General features: G+C 28.1%; 1 protein-coding gene across 1 annotated transcript; it reads right to left on the minus strand.

The window, feature by feature from the left end:
- Positions 1-731: 731 nt before the first annotated feature.
- LOC135930951 (craniofacial development protein 2-like) lies at positions 732-8,961 on the minus strand. Its single transcript, XM_065467755.1, has 2 exons — positions 8,892-8,961; positions 732-1,213 (listed from the first exon to the last, which is right to left on the minus strand). Exons 1-2 carry the CDS (start codon positions 8,959-8,961, stop codon positions 732-734), a joined length of 552 nt encoding a protein of 183 aa, XP_065323827.1.
- Between the last annotated feature and the right edge of the window lie 1,799 nt (positions 8,962-10,760).

A 10,760-nucleotide genomic window follows, 5' to 3' on the forward strand; every position in this document is an offset into this window, starting at 1 on the left:
AAATGTCTTTCGGGATGTTTTTAAATTTCTCTAGTCAGTTTGATTCAAAAACTGAATTCGTAGGTATACATGATTTAATGGAGTTTATAAAATCTTTTAATAAAATTTTTCTATAATCATTAATATATATATATATTTTTTATATAATAAATTTTTTTTTTATTTACAAATTAATATTAACTAAAACTACTATTAAGATAAAATTTTGATTTTAAATATTAACATACCATATCTATATAAAAGTAAGGATAAAAAACTTTAAAAAAATATATATATTTAAGTTAGTTGGGCGGGACTTAATGACCCATGTATAGATATACAGTTGGATCGGCAAATTTCGATTGATATTCTTTTTTTTGAATCACCTGTGATTAAACTTTGCTTCTATTGTTTTGAATAATTTTACTTGAAGTCCAAATATGTTATATCAGTGGGAGACTACCAGAACAAACAAAAGATTATTAAGGTGGTGGCTATATTTATTTGTATAGGTATTTTCAGCTTTCATGGTAGAGTTGACAGAAAAAGATCGGGCAAAACGATTTACACAAGTATAATTTTGTACCTCTTTATTCCACCACCATAGTTCTTTGATGGCTTGCTGCCTCCCCTTGTCAAGCCTAATGTCGATTTGGCAGTAAACTGGATGAAAGGTCTATCCACATTTTTTCACTGACTTGTGAGGAATATTTTGTTTCAATGTTTGCATTGATTGCAAAGGCATCTGTCATTTATTTTAATCTACCACATTTGATGTATGGTTCAAGTTTTATTATGTTTTGAGTGTATTTATTTGTGAGGTGTAAATCCATGACTAGCAGCTTGTGTTGCGCATCAAAATCTTCTCCTGGGATGACTTTGCAGTCTATTACATCTTTTAATCTTCTGCTAGAGATAAGCATGTAATCTAACTGGGTTTTCCTTGTACCACCTTCATATGTTATTAAATGACTATCCTTTTTCTTATAGTAAGTGTTGGTTAAGGCAAGGTCAAAGGCTTGCGCAAATTTCAGTACATGCTCTCCTTCATCATTTCTTTCTCCATATCCAAAACCATCATGATGTCTTTTGTAGCTATCTCTTGCTTTCCCCACATGCGCATTTAAGTCTCCACCTATTATGGCTAAATCATCCTTAGGGATTTCCATTACAGCTTCATCAAGGATAGCTCTATCCTTTTCTTCTTCTTTGCAACCAGTTTTAGGAGAATATACTTAAAGAATGTGTAGTATTGATTGAACAATGCAGAGTTTTATTTTAATTAGTCTATCAGAGATCCTGGAGGTAAAATCTTGACTGAGGATGATGACTACACCGTTCCTGTTGCTAACAATTCCATTTTAGTACAATTTATACCCATCTTCAATCATTAAAGTCTCTGACCTTTCCATTTCGTCTCTTGTATGCACGCTATATCAACTTTTCTCTTGTTCAACATTGATGCCAATTCTCTCGTCTTACCTTTAAGCGTCCCAATATTCAAACTTGCTAATCTTGTCTTCTTTGCTTTGCCCTTTATTTTACTTTTCACGGGATGGAGGTATACCCCCTCGAGTAGCTTGGAGGGAACGCCCTAGCTTTCATATTCATATTTTCGTATGTTTTCGTCATTTCTAAATTATATTTATCCTTCTAACTATTCTAAGAAACTAACGGGGCTATGAATTTGCTTCTTTTATATAAAATGAGTCTATGACGATCGCCTGTAGCTACCTCGACAGAATTAGAGTTGTTCAGAGCTCTATTTGAACCGAATCAAAAAAACAGTTAACTCAATATTTAAGCCTAGTAGTATATATTTCATTAAGCCTTCAATATTTGGCTTACAGATGTCTTAACCTTCTGCGCAATCTACGACCATTATCTTCGAGGGCTTGAGTAATATTTTCCTGGATAAAACATGGAGTTAGTCGTTCCTCCGCCCCAAAATGGAGTCCTTTTAACAACACTAAACCGCGTTCGTGAAAGTTATATGTATAATGACTAATATAAAATTAAGAGTAACACGATGGCGAAAGCGTCTAAAATTTACAATGAGTGGGCTATTATTTTAATTTTTTTTTACCGGAAATATATAATTTTTTCAAATTTCGAGAATTTTCGACACCACAAGCAAGTTATATTATTTAAATTTTTTGGAATACTCAAAAATGAAGATAAGAAAATGATCAATTTTGATTGTCATATTAAATCGAATTATTCAAATAAATCTAATTATTCAAATCGAATAATTCAAATAAATCGAATAATTTGCTAATTCTAACTATGAAAAAATATATTAAATATTATCAAATTTAAATTTAATATTCAAGGATTTCCAATTTTGAATACGATACGAATATATAGAATTATTTTATTGTTAGGTATATGGGAGACCTGGGGTTAGGTGAACCCCCGGGGGCTAGTCAAACCACTTAATTTCGTTTTAAGATTAAATAGACTTAAAAGGTCTAATATGGCTTTTATTAGCAAGCATCAATTGGGCAAAAAAAAATATACCGGAGTTATAACCGATCTTACAAAAAATCGGTTCTAATAACCCGAGTCTTCCCCTATATATAGTAAATCTTTCAAAATATTAGCTCTATATTTTACTCAAATAAAGAAACAAATTGAATTGTAAAAAAAATTTAAAATAAGAATAAGATAAAATATACTGTATTAAAGAGTCAGTGGCTAATTATTGTTGCATTTCCAATTTAAAATTGATATATTCATTTTCTATATATTTTTATTTTTAAATATAATATACATATAAATTTTTAATAAGCCAAGCGATAAAAACGTCAACGATTATTTTTATAAAATCACCCCTCATACTTTCTTAAATATTTTTCGTACCCACCCAACAATCCCAACTCAGCCCCCCCCCCCTCCAAAAAAAACTTAACGTCTATCCATCATCTAAAAAAAAATTTGAAGAAACTCAAGGAATAGATTAGCAAATCATATCTCCCTCCCTCGATAGCAGAAGTGTGTTAGAGGCTTGCACGGGCTATTCGAAGCCTCTCACCCTACTCAAAGGTCGGGTCAGGCTCAGGCCGTGAAAAACTACTCTGCAGAACTCTAATAAGTGTGTCCGGTGGAAGGTAATGAGATATGAGATATTAAAAATTTGTTCTGGTATCATTTTAAATATAGATTTTTAAAAAAATAATAAAGATGGAATCTATAAGAAGAGCAGGCTTTTACGATTGTAGAAGTGATACCTAGCGATATGTGGAAACATAAATGATTAATTTTGAAAAAAAAAGCACTTCAGCTGTGTTAGTATGATTCTCTAAAACTATTCCGTGTTCACTAGAATGTACGGAGTTCAAATTGCTTTCTATCTAAATGAGAACTGTAGAGAGATATGGCTTTAGATGGTTCACATAGAAAGTAATGCTAATTAGCAAGTGAAGTTATATAACGGAGGTTAAGGGAGGCTAAGAAGCGTTAAAGAGAAGGAGTGCTAAAGGAAAATATTATATTTCATCTTGGGCATTTTAATTATGTTTTAAGATAATATGGAGGTGATATAAAGGATTGGGTAATTAGGGATATTCTAAATTATGGCGTCTCTGCCAATGTTTTAGCTTTTATTAGCATTGAGACAACTTCACTGCTCTATGGGTTTTTTACAGACTTATTTTAGAAATTTCTGATTACATCAATAATGATGGATGAGGACCCTTTAAAATTTTGAATCAGTTTACTATAAAAATTTACGGTGGCGTAACTAGCCTTTACTATTTCAGGGGACTCAAAAAAATTTTTTTTTAAAATTATTTTCAAAATTACCTACTTTTCTCTAGTGAAGCTACTGAAAGTTTATATCTCATAGAATCAAATAACCAAAGTATTAAAGTACAAAATAAATTGAAATTTCAAATTTATTTCACTAGATATTCCGTTTAAATCTTTTGTTTTGTGTTATTGTAACGGACAACTAAGAAATGTATCGTTGACCAATTCTTCGTGAAGTCGTAAATATGATTAATTTGTATAACAGAATCTGATATGCTAACTCTTCGAGTTTTACTCAAAGGTTTAGGGTTCAATTTGATATTTTATATCTTTAAAACATTAACGAACGTTGACTAGATTGAAAGAAGCATATATATATATATATAAACTGCAAACTATACTTAATTCTGGCTGCATCATTTAGAAAATTAGACTAAGAGAATTGGCGTGAATTATGGTATAAATCCGGGTATACGGTCTTATCCGGAGTCGGGTAGATTTAAACCCAGTTAGATCAAAGTATGTATCGTGACTAGACCTGTGCGCCGCCGATTTTTATTATGGCGGCGGCGCGGCGTGTGTAATTTTTAGAAAGCATATTAATTATATTTATATATTAAATTATTAATATTTAATTTGAATACTAACATTAAAAAAATTAAAATATGAATTGTAATCTATTGCTATATATAATAGATTAAGTGTATATCATTTACATTCATTAATACATCATATTTTATTTCCACAAACAATTCATATTAATTATTTTTATGGACTTCCACATTTTAAACCACCCTATATACAATTACGTAATAACAACTCTCTCTACTAATCATAAATCAAGTTATGTCTGGAGGTACTTTGGAAATCTTATTTTGAAGAATGAAAATAAGAAAAGCACAATAATGCCTTATTATATTTATTGTGAACCTTTTTTAAAATTGGCGAAAAAAGATAAGGAAAATTCGAATAAACATAATTCATTTTCACAGTAATTTTTTTTTAGACTTATATTTATATATATTTTATATTTTAGTTATGAAATAAAATGTTTTAGTAAAATAAGTACAAGTAATCTATCTCGACACTTAATTAATTATCACAAACTATCAGAAAAAATGAATAATAATAAATCCATTCAAAGTCTAAAAATGTTTTTAAAACCAACACCAAGATACAGCAACAATATAAAAGATAAAAAATGGCTCTTATGTTAGTATTATTGTTTATTATTATTCATTTAAAATTTTTATGGTGAAAGTTCAAAACAATAAAATTTTTAGTTTATTTATTGACAGCTCTATTTTGAGATCTTTTTAATATATAAACTTAATATATAATTTATTAAATTAATTATGTAAAACTTTATTTGAAAGTTACTACTAAATCAAATTCATAATTTGTTTCATTCCCCCTCTAATAATTTAGTTAATTAAATATCTTTTTAATGTATAAACTTAATATATAATTTATTAAATTAATTATATAAAGCTTTATTTTGAAAGTTAAAACTAAATCAAATTTATAATTTGTTTCATTCCAGCTCTAATTATTATGTTATTTAAATGTCTTTTTAATGTATAAACTTAATATATAATTTATTAAATTAATTATGTAAAACTTTATTTTAAAAGTTAAAACTAAATCTAATTCATAATTTGTTTCATTCCAGCTCTAATTATTTTGATGTTTTTTAAATATTTTTTTAAATTATTACTTAATATATAATTTATTAAATAAATTATTTAAAACTTTATTTTAGAAAGTTAAAACTAAATCAAATTTATAATTTGTTTCATTCCAGCTCTAATTATTTTGTTTTTAAATATCATTTTAAAGTATAAACTTAATATATAATTTATTAAATTAATTATGTAAAGCTTTATTTTGAAAGTTAAAACTATCTCTAATTTATAATTTGTTTCCTTCCAGCTCCAATTATTTTGATGTTTTTTAAATATCTTTTTAATGTTTAAAATAAATATGAAATCTAATAGGGCGAAATTATGTTTTGATGTGCCGCTTAGATTTTATGCCATTTGATTCCATAAACTAACAAGGAATGACAGATTTTCTAAAGGTTTAAAATTTATACAAAATGATTATTAAAAAATAAATTGCCTGAAAAATAGAAATATAAGATAATTGATTCCTCGTCAGAATTGCCAAATAGGAAAACCATTAGTCGGGGTGCACTAGACGATGTTTATTTATCTATAAAGGCGCATGTTTAAAATCTGATTGATTCTGGACCAAAATTTTGCTCTATCACTTTTTATTGGACTGATCATTTCAAGCGTCGAAATTATATCACATTTAGTCTCCATCATTTAGATGGAAATTTTGATTTAAAATATTTTACCCTAGCAACTAGAAATGTGACTCAAAAGCATACTGGGTAAGCAATATTATCTGAGGTTGATAGTATTGAAGAGGAGTTCCATTTAAAAGCCAAAATAATACAAATGGTAACTGATGCTGGGGCCAATGTCAAAAGAAGCGTCAGATTAGGGGATTATGAGCATCATTTATGCTTAGGGCATGGACTTCATAATTAGGTTACAGTTGATGGCATAAAAAAGTTGCCAAAATTGATATTCTCATTAAAAAAAATTAGAGAAATTATTTCAGCCCTTAGATATCGAATAGATTTGGAATGGGAAATTGAGGCTGAATATCGTACTGCAGTCAATTTATGAGACAGGTAATATCTTGGATATTGATGATTCTGATCCATACCTTGATGCCCATTTTGATATGTCTGATGAATCGGATAATAGAAATGGCATTGCACCAACCAATCTAATTAATGCAAAAACTTTAAAATTAAAGTGCCCTACCCGCTGGCATAGCATATTAATTATGCTAGAAAGTGTTCGCAGTGTAAACAAAATTCCTATAAATAATGTTCTAAATAAAATAGGAAAACAATCTTTAAAACTCTTTAATAATGAATGGGATATGATTGATGAGCTTTACGCAGTATTAAATCCATTCCGAGAGTCGGAGGAATTTCTTTCCTCCCAAAAAGGATCGACAATAAACTTAGGTTTATTATTTCGCAGTGAAATAGAAGCTCCTATACAAATCAATAGATCTGATTGTTCAGATATTATAAGCTTAAAAGAAAATATTAAAAAAAAGCTTGACCATAGGTTTCCCATCACTGAACTTCAAGTTATTTTATATTTTTATTATTTAAACATTAGATATTAGCAACTCTACTTGATCTCAGATTTCAAAATCTTAAAGTTGTTTCAGAATATTTTAATTCGAATTCTACGACATCATTGCAATTTTTAATTCGACATTTAAAACTTTTGGAGCATGATAGAAATGCACAGAGTGAAATTCAAGTTGAGGATAATGGTATCAAGCTCTTATATAGCTAAATTAGCTCGTAAACATTTCCTTCCAAGTAACGATTATAACAATATTAGTAATCTAGAACAAGATAGCCATATTTTGCTCAGCCAAAATAATTTCCCAGAAGAGGACGCATTAATCTTTTGGAAGAAAAAGCGACTGGAACTTCCTATGCTTGCTAATTTAGCTAGGAAGGTTCATTGTATACCTGCACAGCGAAATAATTTTTTCCATTGCTGGATTAATACTCAATGCTAAAAGAAAATCTTGATAAAATACTACTTATTCATGACAATTATAATTTTGCTAAATCTGAATTCTGACTTATTATATTTCCTACTTTATATTTTGCTCGCATCCCAAATTTTTTATAATTGTAATAAAAATCGATAGAATATTTCTTATATGTGTTGTTTGATGTGACTATGATCTGAGTAAAAATACAATTCCTTAGTCTATTTCTGAGAAATGAGAAAATACATAGATTTAAATTGGAGTGAGACAGGAAATAATTTAAGATCAATTAAACTATGTTAACAATTTATTAGAAAAGATCGCCTAAATAAATTATAAAAAAAATGTAATATCATTAATTTATAAATTAAATTCATTAAAAAAAATAAATTGATTTATAAAATTGAATTCATTAAAAAAAATTTTGAAATAAATATTGCGCTGCCGCCGCGGACAATTTAGTAGACGGCGGCAAAATTGACGCTCCGCCGAACGCCGATACAGCTGATTGAGACATCGGCACACAGGTCTACCTATGTCTAATATTTAATATTTAAAAAAAAATATCCCAGTCCAAAGCCATAATAATTTTGAAGATATTCTTCCAATCCCAATGAAAGATCATAATAATTTTGGTAGTTGATAACCATCATATTGAATTTTAAAAAATACAATCAAAATCAGATTTTCATGAGCCTAGCCCAGGGCCTGCAATGCAATATTTACTTGTGCATAAAAATTTACCTAATTTGTTCTCCAGAGTTTCGAGTAAGTTCGCATCTTCTCATTGACATGGATCCCTTCTTCAATAAGATCTAGATTCTAAGAAAATATATTTGATAATTTAAAACATCGATACTGTGAAATCTAAATGTTAATCCTTTGATAAATAGCAGAGCTATATTTTTTTTAAATTTGATAGAATTTTCATTGATTGATAATTTACCTAATTCTTACTCATCTTGTCTTAGAAATATTTATTAAAATGAAATCATATATATGTTAACACAAATTACCCATATTTTTAACGTCGTCTTCTGATGAGGTATTTTGGTTATTATATAAAAATATTGAAAATAAAATATATATAATCATGTGATAGAAATTTGCAATTGGCTTAACATTTGCATGATGTTTATTGGACGAATAATTTGTTGTGACACGGCTTTTATATATATTATAAATAATATTAAAACTTAATATAAAAAAAAAGATATAAATATATTTTTTTTCCCCCATTCGTATCGATGGATATCAGTTTAAGATTGTGAAGGATATCACGCAAAGAAATTTATAAATCTATGTTAAGCAAATTAATTTTAGAATTTTCTAAAATAATTTTATAGATATTTCGTTAAATAAATAAATTATAAGTTAAAATGTTTAAAAAAAAAATTTTTTTAATTTTAAATCTATTTTTGATTTCGATTGAAAAAAAAACTTGATAATTTTACTCAAAAACAAAGACGAATTCTCTTTATTTATATATTTAAAATTTTTTTTTATGATTTGACTATATAAAAAATAAAAATAAAATTTCGATTGCTTCCCTAGTAGTAAACTTGACGCTTCGTCACTGAGCCAGTTTGACAAAAATCGAAAGGCGTATCTATTAACATCTGAATTGGTCATTCAGTTCCTGAATATTGAAAGGGAACTTGTACAATGGGTGTCTAGTAGTCTTCGTACTTTTATTTGGAATAAAATATAAGACACTATATACATATATGTGCCATGAAATGGCCATGTTTTTGCTTTTGCCAAGCAAATTTTATATCAATGTGTATCCTAATTTTTGATCTTTAAAATTATAATTTGAATCAAAGCTCTATCTATAATAGTTTATGAGCTAGATGAGGTTATGTGAAAGTTGGTTTTCTGGCCAGCAATATACATACTAGGGACCCTAATATATTATTTAAGAATATTATTCGATGTTAATATTTCTAAATTTTTTTAGTTATATTAAAAATTATTTATTCACTAATTTAATTATTTTTTAATATCTGAATTTATCATCATCTATTTATATAAATTTTAATTATCTTTTGCTAAACATTCTTAAGTTTGTTCATCATTTGAAATTTCACCAAATGTTTTATATGTGAATGTGCGAATTGTGATCAATCAATACATGGCCAAACAATACTCACCTCTCTATCATTATTAAGCGCCTTTATATGTCTATTAAATAAAGCTTTTAAAGTCTATTTTGTGAGAATTATGCTAAATGCCTCCTAAGGATAATATTTATATAAAATATCAGTATAAATCTAAATTAGTAATTTTATTTCACCAAACAAAAAAAATAATGTGTAACGTGATTTTTTTCAGAAAAGGTACTAAAAACAGTTTGTTTAAAGAATTTTTTCATTAGATTGCTCTATTCAATGAATGAACTTAGGTAAGTTACATATCATAACTATACATATTTTGACCAATTTTGAGAGAAATCGGTTTAATAGATAAAACGTTAAATGGTGGCCAATCTCATATAACCTACAGTCATTGGATATCTATATTACATTTTTATAAGATGCTCAAAAAAATTTTAACACCCCCAAAGTTTAACTAGGTTTTTGATATATAATATTACACGTAAAATGAAATTTTATAAAACAGGGTTTAACAGAAAATCTTATATTTTCCACATTTTCTAATCAAAAAGGTTTTGAAGGTTTTTTTTATTTTTAAGCAGCTTGTGACACACCGGTTTAAAAAAAACCAATGCTGACTAGCTTCCTCCAAGATCAGGACGCGCTTACTTAGAATATTTTAATCCTCATTTGATACCTATTATTTTATATAATTTTTTTTTTGTTGAAAAACTAATACTGACCCTCCTATTCCCACATTATACTCCAAAATTTACTTGTACCCTTTGATTATTATAGATGTAAAAAATTATAAAACGAATTTTAAAATCTATGCCAATATTTGGTGCTTTATTAGTATCTATGGGTGCTTTAACATAGTAGTCAGTGTATAAAGGAGGATCCTTGATGAAGTCCTATCTTCACTTTATCACTAACCCCATCATCCGTCCATACTGCAGTTTGTACTCCCACATACAAGGTCTCACTTCCATAACCAACCATTCTTCCACACTTGATTTTCTAGAGCAAATCTAGTAACCTCGCGCGGTTCCCTGTCAAATGCTCTCTCCAAATCAACAAATAATACAGTTTCTTCTCCTTCGCAGGATACCTATCCTATATTTGTCTCAAAAATTTTATTTTTGGGATATAAACAAAATTTGATGTGATAAAAAAAAATGGAAATTGATTGAAAGCAAAATTTGATCAAAGACTGAGTTATAACAGAGAGGAAGACTCAGAGGATTAAAATCAAGGATGCGCAGTAATTTTATTTTTAGATGCCCGAGCTGGAAATTTCATAGTGCGCATGATAGGCACAATAGATGATTTCCC

Source organism: Gordionus sp. m RMFG-2023, chromosome 1 (genome assembly GCF_954871325.1).
Source record: "Gordionus sp. m RMFG-2023 chromosome 1, tfGorSpeb1-WG-v2, whole genome shotgun sequence".
Lineage (NCBI taxonomy): Eukaryota > Metazoa > Nematomorpha > Gordioida > Chordodea > Parachordodidae > Gordionus > Gordionus sp. m RMFG-2023.

Coding starts and splice junctions, on each gene's coding strand:
- LOC135930951 (XM_065467755.1), bottom strand. CDS start 8,961: ATGACCAATTCAGATGTTAATAGATACGCCTTTCGATTTTTGTCAAAC. Junction 1,214..8,891: donor GCTCAGTGACGAAGCGTCAA/GTTTACTACTAG, acceptor ACATTCTTTAAG/TATATTCTCCTAAAACTGGT.